Genomic DNA, 20,441 nt, shown 5'->3' with positions numbered 1-20,441 from the left:
TTAATGACAGTAATTTGGTATAATTTAGAAAATATGTACCTTGTTCCATCCTGGGCACTGCAGTTAACATCAGCTCCATGTTCCAGAAGGTGACATGCAATGCTGAGCCATCCTCTAGCACAGGCTTCATGTAGAGCACAATAACCTGCATTATCATGATGGTTTACATCACAAACCTTGTTTTCTAAACAGTACAACACCACCTCCTAGGGAAGAAGAGAAAAGTGAATTTATTTGTCTCTTATTATGAAACAAATGTGAAACTTTTGAAAGAATGTGTCAAGAAAATTCTATAAATTTGTGTTTTTATACATGATCTTGTATCAGTGACGAGAAAACTATTGGAGAGGGTTCTTACAGTCAAGATTCATGAGCTTTTAGAGAAGCAGAGTCTGATTAGAGATAGTAGGCATGGTGTTGTGAAGGGCAGGCCTCAAGAGCCTGATTGACCTTTTCAAGGAAGTAACGAAACAAATTGATGAAGGTTGAGTGGTGGATGTGGTGTATATGGATTTTAGTAAGGCATTCAACAAGGTTCCCCATGGTAGGCTCATTCAGAAAGTCTGGAGAGATGGGACTCAGGGAAACTTGGCTGCGTGGAGTCAGGTAAAGCAGAGGATAGTTGTAGATGGAGCATATTCTGACTCCAGGTTGATGACAAGTGATGTTCCATAGGGTTCTCTTCTGGAACCCCTGCTCTTTGTAATTTTTAATAAGTTAATTAGACAAGGAAGCAGAAGGGTAGGTTAGTAAGTTTCCGAATGTTGGTGGTGTAGTGGATAATGTATTAGTTTGTCGAAGATTACACTGGAATGTTGATGGGATGCAAAGCAGAGCTGAGCTGAGAAACCTGGAGAAAGGAGGGTGATAAATTTTGGAAGGTTGAACTTGAAAGAGGTTTACAAGGTTAATGGCAAGATTCTTAGCAGTGTGGAAGAACAGAGGAATATTGGAGTCCATGGCCATAGACCACTCAAGGCTGCCACATAAGTTGATAGGTTGGTTAAAGAAGCGTATAGTGTGTTGGCCTTCATTAGTCAGGGATTGAGTTCAGGAACCACAAGGTAATGGTGCAGCTCTATGAAACTCTGGTTAGACCTCATATGATAGGGTGGACCAGCCAGCACCTTATTGCCTAATACAAGAGGGCATATTTTTAAGGTGATTGGAGGAAAATATATTCTACATATTTTACAACTGTTTCCTCTAACTTGCATCTCCTCTTATTGGTGTCATAGAACATTCAAAGTCAAAGTCCGTCCCGAGCCTTTGTGACCCATCAGTCCGGTGCTTATGCCAGTTTCTGTGGCATGAAGCGACTGAGAGTACAAGACTTCCCCCCCCCCCCCCAGATAGGATGCCAGTCTATTGCGAGGTTAACCCCCAGCATTTGCCGGTACCCATTTTCAGCTGGGTGGACTAGAGCAGTCTGTGGTTAAGTGCCTTGCTCAAAGAGCACAACACGCTGCCTTGGCCGAGACTCGAACCCATGACCTTCAGATCGTGAGCCCAACGCCCTAACCACTTGGCCACACGCCACGTCATAGAACATTACAGTACAGAAATAGGCTCTTTAACCCATCTAGTCCATGCCAAACTATTAATCTGCATCCACACCTCTATACCAGTCCCATCCATATATCTATTCAAATTTCTCTTAAATATTAAAACCTAATTCGCATCCACAACTTTCGTCAAGCATCTCATTCCACACACCCACCACCCTCTGAGTGATGAAATTCCTCCTCATGTTCCCCTTAAACATTTCACCTTCATCCTTAACCCAATGATCTCTAGCTCTAGTCTCACCCAACCTCACTGGAAAAAGCCTGTTTGCACTTACCCTATCTATAATCCTTCATCATTCTATATACCTCTATCAAATCTCCCCTCATTCTCCTACACTCCAGGGAATAGTCGTAACCTGTTCAACCTTTTCCTATAACTCAGCTCCTCAAGTCCTGGTAACATCTTTGTAAATTTTCCCTGCATTCTTTTAATCTTATTGACATCTCTCCTATAGGTAGGTGACCGAACTGCACACAATACTCCAAAAATTAGGCCTCATCAACATCTTATACAACTTCAACATAACATCCCAACTCCTGTACTCAGTACTTTGATTTATGAAGGACAATGTGCCAAAAGCTTTCTTTCCGATCCTATTCACCTGAGATGCCACTTTCAAGGAGTTATAGATCTGTATTCTCAGATCCCTTTTGTTCTACCACACTCCACAGTGCCCGACCACTCACCGTCTAAGTCCTACCCTGGTTTGTCCTCCCAAAGTGCAACAGATCACACTTGTCTGCATTAAATTCCATCTGTCATCCAGCTGTGAATTTGGAGACCATGCCCTCTGCACTTATTTCAAATCATTAGCATATTATTAAGAAACAGTGGTCTAAAATTGTTCCTTGGAGAAATCTACTGTATATTTCCCTCCAATCTAAAAAGTAATGCTTTACTATTACTCTGATTTCTGTTACTCAGGCCCTTTTATTCCATGGTGGTCATTCTTGGTGACCAGACTATAATATGATACTTTTTCAAGTGCCTTTTGGAAGTTCATATATACCACCTAATTGCAATTCCTTCAACACAAATTGATTGAAAATATAGGCAAATGCAAAAAGCTAATATCAACAGTGTCTTGTATGGTGAATTTGACAATTTAATATAGTTTACATAAGTCAACGTTCTATGGACTGAGTCAGTCCGTAAATAATTGAATAAAGAATTGATGGCAAGGGAGGAAGAATAAATGGGTCTTTTTCAGATTGGCAGTCTTCTGTTAGTGGGATCCCTCAGAGATCAAGTCTGGATTCTACCATAAATTATATTATTCAATTAATTCAGTTACATAATAAATGTAATGGTATTGAGACACTCTATTATCGGAAAAGACTTGCTGGCTCTAATAGATCATAATACTGAAACAGTCCTCGTACCAAGTGGGGCAGGATACTGGAACATTATTGCTTCTGATGTCATCAGTACTATAATTGGAAATGTGGTTTTGACATTTTCCATATCAAAGTCATGGTACACAAGATCTTAATAAAGCATAATGAAACTACTGGCATTCTTTGTACCAGCTAAAAATATTCTTAAATATAAACCTTAAAACCATAATGAGTGTTATCAGCAACATTTCTATTTGAAACACCTAACTGGCACAAAAAGGTTTTCCCCATCTTAATTATAAATTAGTGCCATTTCCACTGAGATAGTTAATGTGGGTAGATGAATCAAGTAATGCTTCTGTTCCCTTATAGACGTGATAATTTAAATATCAAGTTTTTCTATCTATGACAAGTTAAGCACATTGCAAACTATAAATGTACAGATTATAATAGTATTGATCAAATATTTTTATAGTGAATTCCAATAGAATAAAATTGACATCCTATTTATTATAAATTAACTACTTGAGGGATTCATTAATATAATGTTAACATGGTTGAAGTACTTAGGGAATTATTTACATCAAAATTATAAAACAGAATATACTTCATGGCTCAACAAGTGAATATTTTAAATGTTTCTCAGATGGTTTTAAAGATTTCAGATGCACATATGGCATGTTATTAAGAATATGAGGTGTAAGACACTTGTCTAAGTTGACTAAATAACCAAATTTATAAATTATTACATAAGATGGACAGAAAACAAGGGTGTTGGAATAAACAGGTCTTTTCAGATCTTTCAGCTACATTAATTTACTTAATGATAAGAAAGGACAGAGTGCAATACATCTAAAAAAAGAATGAAAAGACAAAGTACAATACGCCGAAAAGAAAAACAAAAAATGCTGGAACACTCTGCAATATCTGTGGAAAGTGAAACGGAGTTAACATTTCAATTTGAAGACTCAACACCGGATAGGCAAATGAGACAGATGGAAATCTCATCAATGAGAGGAGCAGAGTTCCTTCAAGATTGAATTTCATGGAAGAGAAATCAACAATGAAAATCAAAATAATGCAAATGATGAACATCAGAAATAAAGGCAGAAAATGTTGGAAACATTAAGAATGTTGATGTTCTTGTGAGAAAATGACATGTGTTTTATCAATCAGTTAAGCAACTAGGCTAGGTAGGGGTAGGCAATACAATATGAGAGGAAGTGAGATTATTTACTTTAAAAGCAAGTGATATTTTGAATTTGGAAAAAATGGGTTGGAGTACGCAAGAGTGTTCATAGTGGTCGCTAACACCTCACTTGGTGCAGAAAGGATATGCAAGCCTTGGGAGTTAGTACAGCTAGGTTGCCTACTGATAGCAGAGCTGACCTAGGAGACGAGTTCGAATACATTTGGAGTCTGAAAAGAACAACAGGTGATGTCACTGAGAAACACAAGATTCCCAATAGGCTTGTAGGTTGGATGCTGTCTGTAACTTGATGGTGAAGTCTCAGGTAAGGTGTTAGCCATTAAGGGCTCAAATAAACAATTACTTTTTCCAGAGGGCTATGAATCTTTGGAATTCACTACTCCAAAAGGTTGTGAGCACTCAATACAGCAACTGAGATGGATCTAAGAGAATCCGTGGATACAGAAATCGGCAAGGGAAATGGATTTGAGATAGAAATTTAACCATATATCTCTTTAAATGGCAGAGTAGGTTCAAGGTAATATTCATCTTAACACTGTGTATACTCCATGGAAAAATGTAGACTAATAATGTTTAATTAGCGCATGTGTTAAAATCAATGTGGCTATTACAAATAGGATACAGTTTTAAGAAATTAAAATATGAATTTTGATTAAATACCAACAAAATATTCAATTATAAAACCACCTGTTTTCAAATACCTACCTCGTAGCCTAGACGTGCTGCTCTTTGCAGCAAAGTCTCACCAGCATTTTTATTGACAATGAGTCTGCGTGCTTCTGGTGGCATGGGGCGATTTATTGGTGTCTCCTGTGGACTGCTGACTGTTTGTGCATTCAGTGGCTGGGAAGACTGCAGTATTAATGAAATCGGCAACAAACGATCAGAAGACCTCTGCTCGCATGTTTTCTTTGGTATGCCATCTATGTCCGTAGTTAGTGCTGGGCGTTTTCTGGGGTTCCTGATCACACTGGCCTGCAGTAAATTAGCAATGAGAAAATTGTTAATGAAATAGACAGATACAGAGCTAACTTGCAAAGGTAATAACTTCGCAGATATTTGATATTTGATCTAAGTTTTCTGCACAATTAGCAAAAAATACTCAATTAGCTGGACTAACAAAGCAAACAATTGCATTTACATGGTGCTTTATTTCTCAGAAACATCTTTAAAGTGATTTAAATACAATGAACTACTGTGAAATACAATTAATGTCATTATTTAGGTAAGAAATCAATGTATAGAGCAAAATTGTGCACGTTTTTGCAACGACACAAGACTCAAGACCAGAGGTGAAACAGTTAATACATATGTACCAAGAAAAAAAAACAATGAAACTAATTGAAATATGGCATATTTTCAACTAATCATTTCTGAAAATGGGGACTTGGTTGTAAAGTGTTTGGGACTGGGAAAGCAACTCAGAGCTCATGGGTTCAAATGGCAATTTCTTCTGAACAGGCATTCAAAAAATCTATAAATATGTAGACTAGCACCAGAAAAGGAACCACTGAAGTTCCAAATTGTTATTAAAACTCAGCCAGTTCTCCAAAAGTCCCCTCTCAGCTGGCATATACATGTCTTTAGTCTGTGTCACATTAACATTGTCCTTTGCAGTAATGTCCATATCTCACAATAAAATTAAAAATAATGAGGTGCTTGTTCTTCAATTGTTGGAAGTTTCTTCATATGGGTCAACAACTGTCAATGCCTATCTATTCTAAATAAGTTAAAAAAACAAATTTCAATTCTTTATTTTAAAATTACCAGAATTTAAAGTGTTGTTAAGGTACAGATGTATGCCTTATAGAAATTTAATAAGAAAGAAATAATGCATGCTGGGCCAGGGGAAGTAATACCAGTAGAGATGCAAAAGTTTGGCCAGTGTGAAGGAGGAGACAGAAGTTTAAAATGCACGGGAGTGTAACTTAGAGAAGGCAGATAGAAGAACCAAGAACCAGTGTGTCAAGGTGATCTTTTAGTATGATTTGGTGCAGAGTAAGATGTGAGCAAACTGAGGTTTGGATGGGCTACAGTTTATATAGGGTAGATATTGGAGGCAAATGGCAAAAGGAACTGAATGGACGAGTCTGGAGGTCATCAGATTTCACCAGCAGATGGGTCTCAGAAGCTGTGAGAAAAGATCATGTGACAAGGATGCAAAATTTTAAGTTTAGAATTATTCTGTTTAATTATGAAAGTCATCACAGAAAGGAGTCTGTAAATCCTTCAATTTGATACAGGTTCTTTCAAAGAATCCAGTAAGTACCCACTTGCCCATTCCTTCCAGTTATCCTCCTCAGAATACTGTATGTGTTTTTTTATATTGAGAGCTAATACTGCACACCTATTTCAAACATCCCATCAAGCAGCGTATTCCAAGTGATTCCAAATCATTTCTAGCCATCTGTGCTCAAAATGTACAGCTTCTTCAATGCACCACATAACTATAATCCCTCATTTTCAAAGGCAACCTAATAACTCTCTCTGCATCTTGTCAAAAGACTCATATGCTTCCCAAAGTAAAACATTCATAATTCAAAGATTCAAAGTACATTTATCATCAGAAAATGTATAAAATATACACCTTAAGATTTGTTTGCTTACAGGGAGCCACAAAGCAAGAAACCTGAAATACACAATTTTTAAAAAAGAGTATAACCACTGTGCTGAGAAAGGGGAAAACACACACACACACACACCATGAAAATAATAGCATTCCAAACCAGACTGAGTCCTTAGATCTCCTCTTTGGAGCAGCCAGAGTAAGGCCAAGCCACAATCTCATTTCATCATATTAATGGGGCAAAAGCATCACGGAACTCACAGAGATGACAGCTGCCAGAGCAATTCACAGCTTCAGCGCTACAGAGAGAGGAATGAGCAATTGTGGGAGAGCAAGCAAAATCAGCCCGACCTTCGTCTCCAGTCCTGACACTCAGGCTTTACAGTCTATCTGGTCTGGTTTTTAAATTGTCCAAGTACCAGGTAATGCCTTGCTCGATGACCCAGATCTTAGGTGCAGTGACACACTTCAGCCACACAGCCCAAAGTCATTCTCGATCTCACCAAATTGGCTTGGTGCTTGGAGCGATCCAACTTCGCACCTGGGTTAGGTGGACGGGCATCAAACCTCTTCCGCATCGACTTCTCTCCAAATCACTCAGCTCAACTCCAACAGCGATAACAACTCCATCTGTGACCCCGTGAACACATTGCACTTCAGCTTTATGTGCACCCTCATGGCCCATCCTTCGAACCAGCTTCGCTTCTTCATGTTTGCGGCAATAGTTTACCACAATTTACTTCAGAAAAGGTGTTATTAGTAATGCTTTTAGTCCAATTTTTAACCTTTTGAACTACCAATGAATCACATTTCTGAACTTTTTATACTAAAACGTGTGATGTCAATTTGGAAGTTACTGTCACATTATCAAATTCTTGTTTGTTATTCCTGGTAGCTTACACTAAATGTTTATAGTTTCTGAACTAGCTGAAGATGTTTATAGCTCGTGAGCTAGCTGAAGGCAGCCATCGTTATTTCTCCACATCAGTTAATTGTGAACTGCAATTAGGAGGCAGGTATTTGTGTAAAGTCTAGCTAAAACAGAGCCAACTAATAGTTTACACTTCAGTGATGTGACAGGATAAAAACTACAAATCCTTCCTGTAAAGGTTCCTGAAAACAGGGGACATGGTTTGCAGGTATGTCTTTCTCCTATCCAAGAGAATTTGGTGCAGCATGTAGGTCAGGCCACCACAGTCTATAATGTGGTTAATTTACACGCTAAGCATTCTCAATGCATGACCTAGGAAGATCTCTGATCATCATAATCTTGGTACACTATTAGCAAATCCCTGTAGTCAGCCAAAGTGAAATCTCTTTTCATGAATGCTTTGAAAGAATACTTAATTAGATATCACTATACTCAATCAAAGCAGAATCATATAGGGACAGCAATACGCCAGTTGATGTTTTAAACATTCATGTGGAAAATAAAACAAATGTGCAATTGATTTAACCATTTGATGAACCACTATTCTTCTTTGATTACAGCAGAAGCTAGAAGGTACAAAGATTGCAGTTGAAGACTTGAATATGTACATGCATCTCAGGATGGTTGGCTAGTTACTTAACAAATGTGATTTAAGAAGCCATGGGGCTTCAAAAAAGCTCCACTTCTTGGAACCGAATCTTAGAATCATACAACACAGTATCAGGACTTTACAAGCCCACCTTAGATTAGCCACATTGGCCATGACAACTGCACAGTAATGCTATTTGCCTACGTTTGGTCTGTATCCCTTAACTTCTTTCCTATCCAAGTACCTGCCCAAATGCCCATTAAGCGCTATAATTATATCTGCCCCACTACCTATTTAAACTTGCCCCTCAGGTCTCCTTTAAAATTTCTCCCCTCTCACCTTAAATTTGTGTCTTGTAGTTCTGGACTCCTCTGCCCTGGGAAAAAAGATTCTGATGATCTAATTTATCTATAAACCTCATAATTTTGTAAACCACTGTAAGTTCACCTCTCAAACTCCTATGTTCCAGTGAAGATAAAACCAGTCTATCCAATCTCCTCTTACAACCATTCCAACCATCCCTCCATTCCAGGCAACATCCTGGTGAATCCCTTCTGCACTCTCTCCATTGCTACTACATCCTTCCAATAGCATGACAACCAGAACTGTATGTAATATTCTAACGTGTGACTTAACCAATATTTTGTGCAATGGCAACATAACTTTACAACTTTTATATTTAAGGCCTCAGCCTATCAATGCATTTTTTACTACCCTAAATCTACCTATGTCACTGCTTTCAGTGAGCCATGGACTTGCACCACATTGTTAAACATCAGCCTTCCGTTGGTCCCTGCCCTACCAGAATTTGAGCCTCAAAGTGCATTACTTCCCACATACCTGAATTAAATTCCATTAGCGAAAAATTCAGTTAGTGATTCCACCTTCCTATTCAAAATTGCCTTTTATCATTATGACTCTAAAATGCACATTGAGTGTACTGTATCAGATTGATCAGCCCCATGCATACTTGCGCTATCAATCTGTAATGGCCCAAAAGTAGAACAACAACTTATTGACTATAGAGTGCAGCTCTCCTATAGTTGGCCATCCAGGAGTGAATTTGTGGCAAGCACAAGGCCATGAAACAAAAAATATGATACACACACCAGGTCACGAATGCTTGGTGCCAGAGACAAAGTCTACACACGCATCTCACAGCAAGCACTGTCATCCTGCATTGTCATGATCAAGTAGCAGAGCTCGAGCGATCAGGAGAGTGAATTTTTAGGCAGCATTTGAATTATATATGGTATGCCGGCAAACTGATGGGGATGCCTGGGAAACTACAGAAGCATCCTCTGCTGCTGAATCTAGCATTCCAGCAGATGAACCAATGGATGTTTCATGAAGAGAAGAGGAGATTTACTGTCCACTCCCTCAACATCAGCTAATCAGGAAGGCACAGATAGGAAGCTGCATCCCCCCCCCACCCCCCCGTGGTGGTCCATAAGGGTAGGTTTCTCCCCACCTGCCAACAGATTTCTGAATGGACAATGAATCCGTGATCACTACTTCAGGACTTTTTTAGTCCTTCTCTTTTTGCATGACTCATTTAATTTAATTTTATGTCTATACTTATTATAATTAGTTTTTATTATTGCAATGTACTGCTGCTGTAAGAAAAACAAATTTCAGGACATATACCAGTGATATTAAACCGGATTCGGATTCTGATACGCCAGCCAATTGACCGGAACCAAGCAGGAGAGACATTTCATCAGTTTTCTCAGCTTACTCACATATTCCTTTCCTCCACAGTTCCCATCTACAGGGGAGAGGGATGTACTGTATCAGATAGTGAGAATGTAGTGACTGCACATGTGGCTGATCAATTGCCTGGTGAATTGATTGGGTCTCCTGCATGCGGGAGGCACTCTCTTCAGGGTACAGGCTTTCAAGTGTGCATGTTTTTGTCTTGGTGGGCCTGGTTCATAGCTCCCACACTGTAAGTTGCACAGTGTGTACTGTTACTAAAATAACTCAGTAAAATTGTTTAATCATACTACTCCGTGATCTTCTTGCTCCGCACATACATAACATTGAGATTTTGTTTTATGCAAGGTAATGGAGCATACAGTGCACCATTATTTCCTAAAGGTTTCACTATAAGACTCACCAAGAAACTTAACATTTCAACGGTAGTTGCATACACTCTACGTTGGCTGCCGAGGGCAGAAGTTCAAGATAAAATGGCTGATATCATGTACATATAAAGTGGCTGGGCCAAGACTAGCTCAAAACTAGGCCTCCAGTTGCATTCCACTGGTCAGGGACACAGGAATTCTGAGTGCCTTCGATGCCAACCTAGCCACAGGTAGGTCTGAGCAGATAGAGATTAAATTATTTTTTATGGAACCAGAACTTGTGCTCCTGCTGATTCAACAGAAATTAAAACAGGGAAAAAGACTGTTCAGTCTTGTGGTCTGCCACACAACCTGGCTGAAGAACTAAAAACTATATTTGTGTATGCTTTATTTCCTTGCTATTCAAATATATTTTTGGATACTATACAGAGAGTGCAGAGGAGAATTACAAGGGTGTTGCCTGGATTGGAGGGCATACCTTATGAGAATAGGTTGAGTGAATTTGGCCTTTTCTCCTTGGATTAACGGAGGATGAGAGGTGACCTGATAGAGGTGTATAAGATGGTGAAAGGCATCGATCGTGTGGATTTTTCTCAGGGCTGAAGTGGCTAACACGAGGGGGCATAGTTTTAAGGTGCTTGGAAATAAGTACCAATGGGACGTCAGGGGTAAGTTTTTCACACAGAGAGTGCTGGGTGCATGGAATGCACTGCTGGCGGTGGTGGTGGAAGTGGATACAATAGGGTCTCTTAAGAGCCTCTTAGATAAGTACATGGAGCTTAGAAAAATAAAGGGCTATGCGCTAGTGAAATTCCAGGCAGTTTCTAGAATAGGTAGCAGAGTCAGCACAAAATTCTAGGCTGAAGGGCCTGTAATGGGCTGTAGATTTCTATGTTCTACATACAGTGGGATCCTTAAACCAGCAGTGGAATACTGAAGTGTCTAACACAGGGGTAGCCAACCTTTTACATTGCACGCGTCAATTTTTTCACTCATGAGTTCAGATGTGCCATACAACTCTTATACCCCCATTCAATTCTTGTAAAAATATGTTAATATAGAACTCGTGCATGAAAAAACTGATGCATGGTATGTAAAAGGTTGGCCACCCTGGTCTAACACTTGCAAATTTAATTATCTAACATTTACTTCAATACCCGCTTGATCACTTCCTAGTCTAACAAGTCTATTGAAATCACAACATAAATGGGTATTGTTAATCCATTTTGCTTTAAAAATATTTTGAGGCTGAATTTCTCTCACTGGCCTTCCACATCTCCAGGACCACAAATAATTCTAAAGATGGTGATGAATACTATTGAAAGTTCTCTGCAAGTGCAGCAGATCTGTTGGATTGTGTTGCCTTAGGTCAATGATAAAAGGTATTAAGCACAGCCTCCACTAACTCAGGACAGTTCTGTGGATAAACGGCCCCAACACTGGTCTAAAAATGAGTTCAGTCCTATAAACTGGCGTTGTATTAAAGGCTACTCTCAAATGTGGAAAGGTGGAAGAGGTACTCATGAAGGGAATGACAGTTGAGTCAATGCTTTGCCTTCAGGGGCACCTCTTCGACATTTATAAGTTCAGTATACAATGTACGGTTACATAGAATGCCCTGAATGCAACACAACATCACATGACAGACATTTTCTAGTAGATCTTCTTCCACTATGGTTAGTGACACAAGTCCTCCACGTCCACTCTATTTTGGCCTTTCAATATTTGCTACGTTTCAATGAGATCCCTCCTCATTTTTCTAAACTCCAATGAATACAGGTCCAGATCCGTCAAACTCACCTCATATATTAACATTTCTATTCCCAGAATCATTCTTGTAAATCTCTTCTGGACCCTCTCCAACATAGCACATAATTTCTTAAATACGAGGCCCAAGATTGCTCACAGTGCTCCAGGTGCAGTCTGACCATTGCCTTATAAAGCCTCAGCATCACATCCTCAATGTTATATTCTAGTTCTCTCTAAATGAATGCTAACATTGCATTTGCCTCTTTACGACAGACTCAACCTGCAAGATAACCTTTAGGAAATCCTGCATGTGGACCCCAAAGTCCTTTGAACCTCTGATTTCTGAATTTTCTCCCCATTTAGAAAACAGTCTATGCCTTTATTCTTTCTACTAAAATGCATGACCATACACTTCCCTATTCTGTATTCTATCTGCCACTTATTTGCCCATTCTCCTCATATATTTAAGTCCTTCTGCAGACTTCCTGCTTCCTCAACACTATCTGCCTATCCACCCATCTTTGTATCATCCACAAACAGAAGTATTTTCAAAATTTATGTTTTTGTCCCTATATTAGTGTGAATTTTCTAAATCTTAAAACTGCATTGTGAAATTAAACGCTTGGCATAATTAGACATACAATACCATGCTAAACCACACATATCTTGTTATCAACATAAACCTTTCCAAAATATTTCCATTAATTGCACTGAACTTGTATTCACATTATACCTACAAATTCAGATCATGAATCATACTGGCCAAGTACAGATCATGCTAAATTAGCAGCTTGGGGAAAAGAAAACCTCCCACCTTTTGGTTTCAAAAGGCTGAGTTACAAGACAAGATAGTTTGATTTAATCTGGTATGGAATGACCCACCCATTCTGATTTTTGCAGGAAAGAAAACTTCTGCATATGCTAGATTAAAAGAATAATAATGTCCCGCATGGTATTGCAACTTAATCTGGACAACAACTGAATATCAAAAACAAATCACAATCCAATCTAGGGGTCTTTTCTGTGGTGAATTTTATCTGAAGTATTACCACCTGGGAAGAAGTGGCATATTATATGGATGCTAGTATATTTTCCACAAACAAATTACGTAAAATGTTTTCACTTTGCAAATCAAGTTAAATCCACAAAAATAAACAGGGAAGGAGGGATTGAGAAGAGGATGATTTGTTCTCCAGTATGTAGAAAAATAGGTCTACACTGTAAACCTGAAGTCCAAACTCCTTTAGACAAAGGCTATAATAAAATTTGAAGGATTCTAGATTTTAACAATTTTCTTCTTTCCCGCAAAATATGAAAAATATTATTATGCAGCAAAATCCCAACTGATTAGCCACATGGCAAAACCTCACACAACAAATATTGAAAGTGGCACATGGCTTGTAACTGGTTCAGCAAGTTCTGTTCCAAATTAACCAAACAAACCCTACAGATATGTATAGAAAATTAGTAACCAAGGAAGTAGAGAAACAGGAAATTTATGCTAAGATATCTAATTACCATTAACTGTTTTCATCCACTCCATATTAAATGAAATGATGTCAAAGGATACCACTAATTCTTCATACCCATATTTTAAAATTACTGTACATCATTTAAAAATATGTATTTTCAATGTTGAAACACATATTTCATTATTAACACAGGTAGTTTACAGAAGATGAACATAAAGAAATTTGAATGTTCATCAAAAAAAAAGTAAAACCGTTCTGGTGTATTTTCCCCTTCTTCTGATTCCATCCATCCATGAGGGCAACTAAAAAGTTCCATGGTCCCAAGATCATTCTGCTCTGTTCTCAAGCAACCATTATCCAAATTGAGCTCAACCCTTTCTTCACATAGTTTGAGACATGTTTATCAACAATGACCTGTTCAGTAATCTAGACAAGAAACTTTTGTAGTTTTCATGCAACTTTTTGGAATTCACTACTCACTGTGCTGTGGTGGCTCAAATGCCATGTGTATGCAAGATAGAAGTTAATAAATTTTTAAATATTAGGAGAATCAAGGCCTATGGGATCATTACAAGAAGTGGAGTGGAGACATAAGAATAGCTGTAATTTTATTCATTGGGAAGTCAAACATCTTCACCCAGCTTCCATTTCTTACCCTGTTATTTTCCTTCCATAAATCAAGGCTGTTAGGGGAGCATTCAATACATTATTATCAATAAAAATAGTTCAACATTCCCACAAACTAAGTATTAGACTGAGAATGTTCCTACATTTGTATGATTTACTTTAACACTATAAAAATACGCTTATCAGCCAAAGTTGTAGTTGAAATCAAATCAAGAATTGAATTTCAATCATGTTTCACAATAGATATAAATGTGGTTATTTTTACCTGGAAGAGAAGTCTCAGGGACTGAAAAGCTACCATAAAACCAAAAAAAAAATGGAAAGCACTGGAAGCTTAAAATGTTAACCAACAAGAAAATGAGCATTTATTAAGAGTGTTTGCCAATACAATCCAGAATTAGAAACGGATGGTTGTTTATGTTTGACGTAGCTCAGTAATTATTGGGTAACTGAAGGATACAAGTTACAAACACTATATGAACCCTGATGAAAGTATTAAATGAATATTAAGAATATTTCTACAAACTTAAGCAGACAGAAGTACTGCTTCAGAGGAACAATATTTAAATATACATAACATATTTATTCATATGATAGTATTTAAAGTAGGAGTGTCAAACCATTCTCACTAGTCAGTGTATTTGGATTCTACTGCAAAGATAAAGACAGAAAAATTGCAAGAACCTCCAATAATAACTATCCTAAATGCCAGCTCAGTGGGGAATCGAATTATAATCAAGGAGAAAATATAAAAAGCCTAAAAATGACTGTTGACAATAAACTTTGTATTAATGCCTTCTCACAGCAAGCAGAAATATTATCCAATAAAATTGATAGAAGGGTTAATATCTAAGTTAAAATATGAATGGGATAGAAAATAGACATTTTGAAGTAGAAATCTTTTGAGCTGTCATTAAGTTATAGTGTTAAGAAAAGCTTTGCGAATCATTCTTCTCCCTTCTAAGTCTAATTAAACACTGAACTAAGGTCAAATATCATTGGCTCAATACTATAATAGTTTGCATACCATCTCACTGAACTATCAATTGAACTTAAGGCATTATTTGTTGAATAACTATACTACTGAAGGTGCTTAAGCTTTGTTCAATTTTACATCTATAAATTACAAACTGCGTGATTTTTATCTTAACGTGAACTTTATCTATAACTAAGGATAATGGAGATGTGGTACAGGAGCCACCTTCCATGATTGTAATTGTTAGCCATATAACACTGAATGTAAAAATACCAATAAACTATTATTATACCTTGTCTTCTGAGCTCTCGATATCAGTTGAGTCATCTGCTGTCAAAGATAACTTTCTTTTATCTTGACGTATTAGATGTTTTGTTTTGAACTGACGCTTTCCTGAAGGTTTTTCCCATTCAGTGTTTGAATACTTTGGTGAGATTGGCGAAAAAAGATGGTCATCCTCCTTTCCAGAACATAAGACGCTCAGTTTGCGGCCTTCCTTGCTTCTTTGTCTTTTAGTTGATAACCGTGACAGTGGTGTGCTGGTGGCGTTTTGCTGCATTTGCCAGCTTGTACTTGTTGTTCCAGATAGAGCAATCTTTTTCCTTGGAGATACTGGAGGTGTAGAAAAACCTAAAAAGAAATTAACATCATTTTCATTAACTAAATTGCTGAAGTTTTAGACCTAATTGCTGAGTTTTATAACAATACAACATCAAATTGATCATTTGAATATTGCAGAAGTTACACAGTATTCTAAATAGGTTTAAGAAAGTTGAGTTGTCAAGTACAGAAATCAGTTTCAGAAATATGGTCTATCTCCTCAATGTAAGCAGGGTAATGTTTACAAATGTTTTGAAACTGGTTTCTATATTACTACAATATGAATGACTAGCTGGCGTAAAAAATACCTGTGGATTGATTAGTCACTCGTTTGAACACAGTAAAGAACTAACTTGCAGTCACTATAACTTTCTAAACTAATCGGGGAACAAACAGATATGAATGCTGCAGGATATCCAGGACAGAAAATGTAGCTTAAATGGCAGCTTTTTTACTAGTCTGTGTTTTGACAGTTGTACATATACACTACAAGTATGTAGTAGAAAACAATAGTTTATAAAGATCATAATTACACTGTTAGACCCTCTACAATCACCGTAATGTATGAATGTACATATGTGGTGGTTGTTAGGTGTACAACTTGAGGAATCCAGTGAGTATATTATTTGTCCATTCTTCTGTTCCCTCCTCCCCATACCACTCTTTAACACACATCAATATCTTTCTCTCCTCTCCGATTTTCTTTCCCTCCAGTTGTTGATCTTATCCTTCCTCTAACTTTGTGCTCATGTTTCAATCCACTGTTCACTGTGCCCTTCCAATTTCCTGTTCCCCTTGATTTCTCCATCATTCTGCTCCTCCTTCAATCTATTCTCCTCACCCTGCTTTAAGAGCCAGGTTAATTAAAGAAAAATATAGCTACCATAGACAAGAGCCTCCAGCTGGGCACATGCAGTGCCATGACATTAGGTGCTCAACTTTCAGTTAGTGGGGGAGGTAGGGTAAGAAAGCATTTACTCATCTCCAAATCATGCGCACAAATCCAGAGGAAAATACTTTTCATGCCAGAAAACTCTGCTAACTTGATGGATTTGTTCAGGATTCCACTTTGTGAACCAAAATAACTTCCTGGAACTTCCTGGCTCAGGGTAAGAAGGGTCACCCTTCACGAAGCAATGAACCAGTAAAGTGCATGACTGTGGTGAAGTAACAGAGATTCTGTTACAGCAACAGTTGCGGAGGAAAGAGATAGTTTTCCACAATGGGGCTTGTCATTTTAGTTGCAGGGTGAGTTATATCCCCTTGTCAGGAAGCAACATGTAAAACCAAAATTAAAAGCAACATATGCAGTGACGTTAGTTTCAATGTAGACTTTTAAGGACTTCAGAGATTTAATATGGTGGGGTAGACTTGAAGGAAAGCAAAAAGTTGTGTTTTCTGTGATAATTTTATTAACATCTAATGTCTTAAGTATTAATGGAGTGAAAGGACCCATCATTCCCAAACTATTTTTTTGCTACTTGCTTTTTGTAAATATATTCTCAGGTGCAGATTTTCTAGGACTTATTTGATTAGGGGGTTCCCGACAATCACTTATAACCAGCATCTGTAATGCTGTCCATTTTCATCCAATAAACACCAGTGGATACCAAAATAATTTTGTTGTACATATTTTCACTACTTTTGTTACAAGATGATTAAATATTTTAAAAATATTCTATTTATTTAAATCCACTGTTTCAAAGGCCATTGAACACAAGACATTTAAAAACTGAAAACATTGAGAAATAAGGGGAAACTGAGGAACCTTGGCTGTTTCAGCTGAGGTAATTCTGATCCTTGTACAATAAGTAACTGCTCATTTTAAAAAAGGCAAGAAATTTAAGCAGGTTCAGTGGTTAAAGTTAGGGTTCAGACCAAGAAATTCTTCAAACAATTGCATACAACAAACATTCAGATCAGATTAATGGAGACAAAAATCCCCAAGACATCCAAGGAGTATTTGGATTCTGTAATATTTGTATGGTATTTTAGGTTCTTTCTGGATGGATGATGTTTTGCTTTTATTCATACTGTGTGCTGAATCTGCACTACCACAAAATCATGAAACATTCATGATTATTTACATCAACTGAAATACATTCCTTCAACAGCATAGTTCTGATGAACAAATGATGGTGGGAAGGGTGGAAAGGAGCAGAGCATTCTAAGGATTACAGCAGGGGATTTGACTGTAAAGTCATTCTAAAGGCAGGCAAGTGTGCCCTACCAACAAAATGGAATTCTGTGGAGTGGAAGGTCACAGCTGAGCTAGATAATTATTGAGTGTTAGCCTCAGATCTGGCAAAAGCAAGTCAGGAGCAGTGCCTTCAGTCTCCTGCAATGAAGCCTGTGGTAAGTCACAATAATGTCTGGTGCTTAAACTGGGCCACACTGGATTTTTCTGAATAGTGTCCTGATCTTTCAAGAACTCTCCATATGATGTGCCTAATGATGGTTCATAATCTTGTTATGAACCAGCACTGCTGCTGTCTACAACAGTCATAAAGAGAATGTGAGCCAGAAGGACAATAGACAACTCTTGTTCAAAAGATCTGATCTAAATTTCTGCTGAGAGCAAGAAAGAGCTTGCTGAACTTGCTGAAAAGAAAGCCATTGCTATTGACAGAGAACATTTAGGGCTACACAGAACCATAAAATATCAGAGCAGTGATAAGGTCATTCTGTCCAAATGACTGGGCCGCTGCTTTTCTCCAAGTGAGCATTTTATTCTAATTACACTCTCCTAGTTCAAAATTCCTTCTTTATAAGAACCTTAACCTTAATTTCAAAATGTTACAGATCCTCTTCCAACTGCAGTTTGTAGCAGAAAATTAAATCAGTTAATTACAGGATTTTTTCCTATCTACTCTTTTATTTGTTCTGTGATCACCAGCAACTAATAAACTCCAGTCACCAACTCACTATCCTGGAAAGCACCCAGCAATTCTCAACCTAACGCTCATTTCTGGAACCTTTTCAAGAATCGTGGTTTAATCTTCTAAATTCGAATGAAAAAAATCTTAACTTCTTAAATCTTCAGTTACCTGTAACTTGGATATTGATGTTTCTCTGGTCTGCTGAAACCTTAATACTTGTTTCTGAACAATACTTCCTATTTGCTTTCCACTGTACCCTAATTATCAGATAGTGATATTAAAACCATAAAAGGAATGGTAATCAAATTTATTTAAACAGGAAAGAAAAAAAATAATTTAATCAACTGTGATAAATTTTGAATTGTAAGTATATCCTTGTGGGCAAAATTGATAAGGGAAAAATCATTTAGAATAGTAAAATAATATTTTATAAAATATATTGCCTTTGTATTTGATCAAACTAATTTTCACACCAAATTACTCAACCCTGTCACTTTCTCTGTCTGGCTTTTTCAGAACCTTGTGAGAAATATTGTGCAAATCTTATGCAATTTTCACAGTAGCAGTTCAAGGAAAAGAAAAAAAGTTGAAGTTTCTCTCTGTGCTAATAATCTTGGGTTGAAGTTTTCTGAAGGAAGGTTAAATGAAATATTAACCTGTATTAACTGATTTTGTTCAATATGCAAGCACTGCATTCATTTTTAAAATGGACCCCTCTTTAGGCCAGCTCTGATGTTTCACTAAGCCGTTAAGTCATAGAGCAATAGAGCACAGACACAGGCTCTATGGCCTAACAAGTCCACACTGACCATAGTGCCCACCCAATTAGTCTTGATGTGTTATGTTCAACCCATATCCCCTTAGCCCCACCCCTCCATGTACCTATCCAGGTGCTTCATAATTGATACTATTGAACCTGCCTCAACTACTTCCTTTGGCAATGTTTCATATAGTCACTACCCTATGTGTGAAAAAGCTGCCCTTCAGGTCTCTTTTAAATCTTTCCTCTCTCACTCTGAATCTGTAGCTTTGGACTCCACCGATTTTGTCTATGCCTTTCATAATTTTAAACTTTTCTATAAGGTTGCCCCTCATTTTGCTATGTTCTAAGGAATAAAGACCTAGTCTGGCTAACTTCACCCTATCACTCAGGCCCTCTCATCCTGGCAACATGCTTGTTAATCTTTTCTGCACCCTTTCCAGTTTAACTACATCTTTTCTTTAATGCCGTGAGCGAAACTGAATACAGTACTCCAAGTGCAGACTCATCAACAACTTGTACAACTGCAACATAACGTCCAAACCCCGTATCACCCTGGATTATTGAAGGCCAGAGTGCTAAATGCTTTTTTCATCAACCTCTTTACCTGTAATGTCCCTTTCAAAGAACTATGTACATGTACCCTTAATTACCATTACATCCCTAATGCCCTGCCATTCATAGTATAAGGCCTACACTGGTTTGACTTTCCAAAATGAATCACCTCACACATATCTGCAATGAATTCCATTTGACAATTCTCGGCCCACTTCCCTAACTGATCAAGATCCTCCTGTAAATAACCTTTTTTGAAACACCTTCTAATTTCATAAATTTATTGATCAAGACTAGCAACTTCGTATCCAAATCATTTTTATAAAGAACAAATAACAAGGGTCCCAGCACTGATTCCTGTTGCACGCCACTAGTTAATTGCCACTAATTGGAGAAAAAAAATTACCACCCTCTTCTTCCTAGTTTCGAGCTAATTTTGCATCCTCAGTTCTCAGTTCTATTTGATACACATTGAACAGTTATTCCATTCAGTAGTCCAACCAAATGGAGTTTCCTCATTTGATCCTTGTTTTT

The 20,441-nt window shown here is 37.7% G+C and overlaps 1 protein-coding gene across 9 annotated transcripts in view; it reads right to left on the bottom strand.

The window, feature by feature from the left end:
- bcor (BCL6 corepressor) overlaps window positions 1-20,441 on the bottom strand; it is a 299,088-nt gene that overhangs the window by 13,618 nt on the left and 265,029 nt on the right. For all 9 annotated transcript variants that reach the window (XM_063050808.1, XM_063050816.1, XM_063050807.1 and 6 more), the window contains 3 exons: window positions 15,406-15,743; window positions 4,822-5,091; window positions 40-206 (listed from right to left, as the gene is read on the bottom strand). In XM_063050808.1, coding sequence (XP_062906878.1) covers window positions 40-206; window positions 4,822-5,091; window positions 15,406-15,743 — 775 coding nt within the window. The remainder of the gene's footprint in view (window positions 1-39; window positions 207-4,821; window positions 5,092-15,405; window positions 15,744-20,441) is intronic.

Source organism: Mobula hypostoma, chromosome 6 (genome assembly GCF_963921235.1).
Source record: "Mobula hypostoma chromosome 6, sMobHyp1.1, whole genome shotgun sequence".
Classification (NCBI taxonomy): Eukaryota; Metazoa; Chordata; class Chondrichthyes; order Myliobatiformes; family Myliobatidae; genus Mobula; species Mobula hypostoma.
This window is presented reverse-complemented; position numbering and strand designations above follow the sequence as displayed.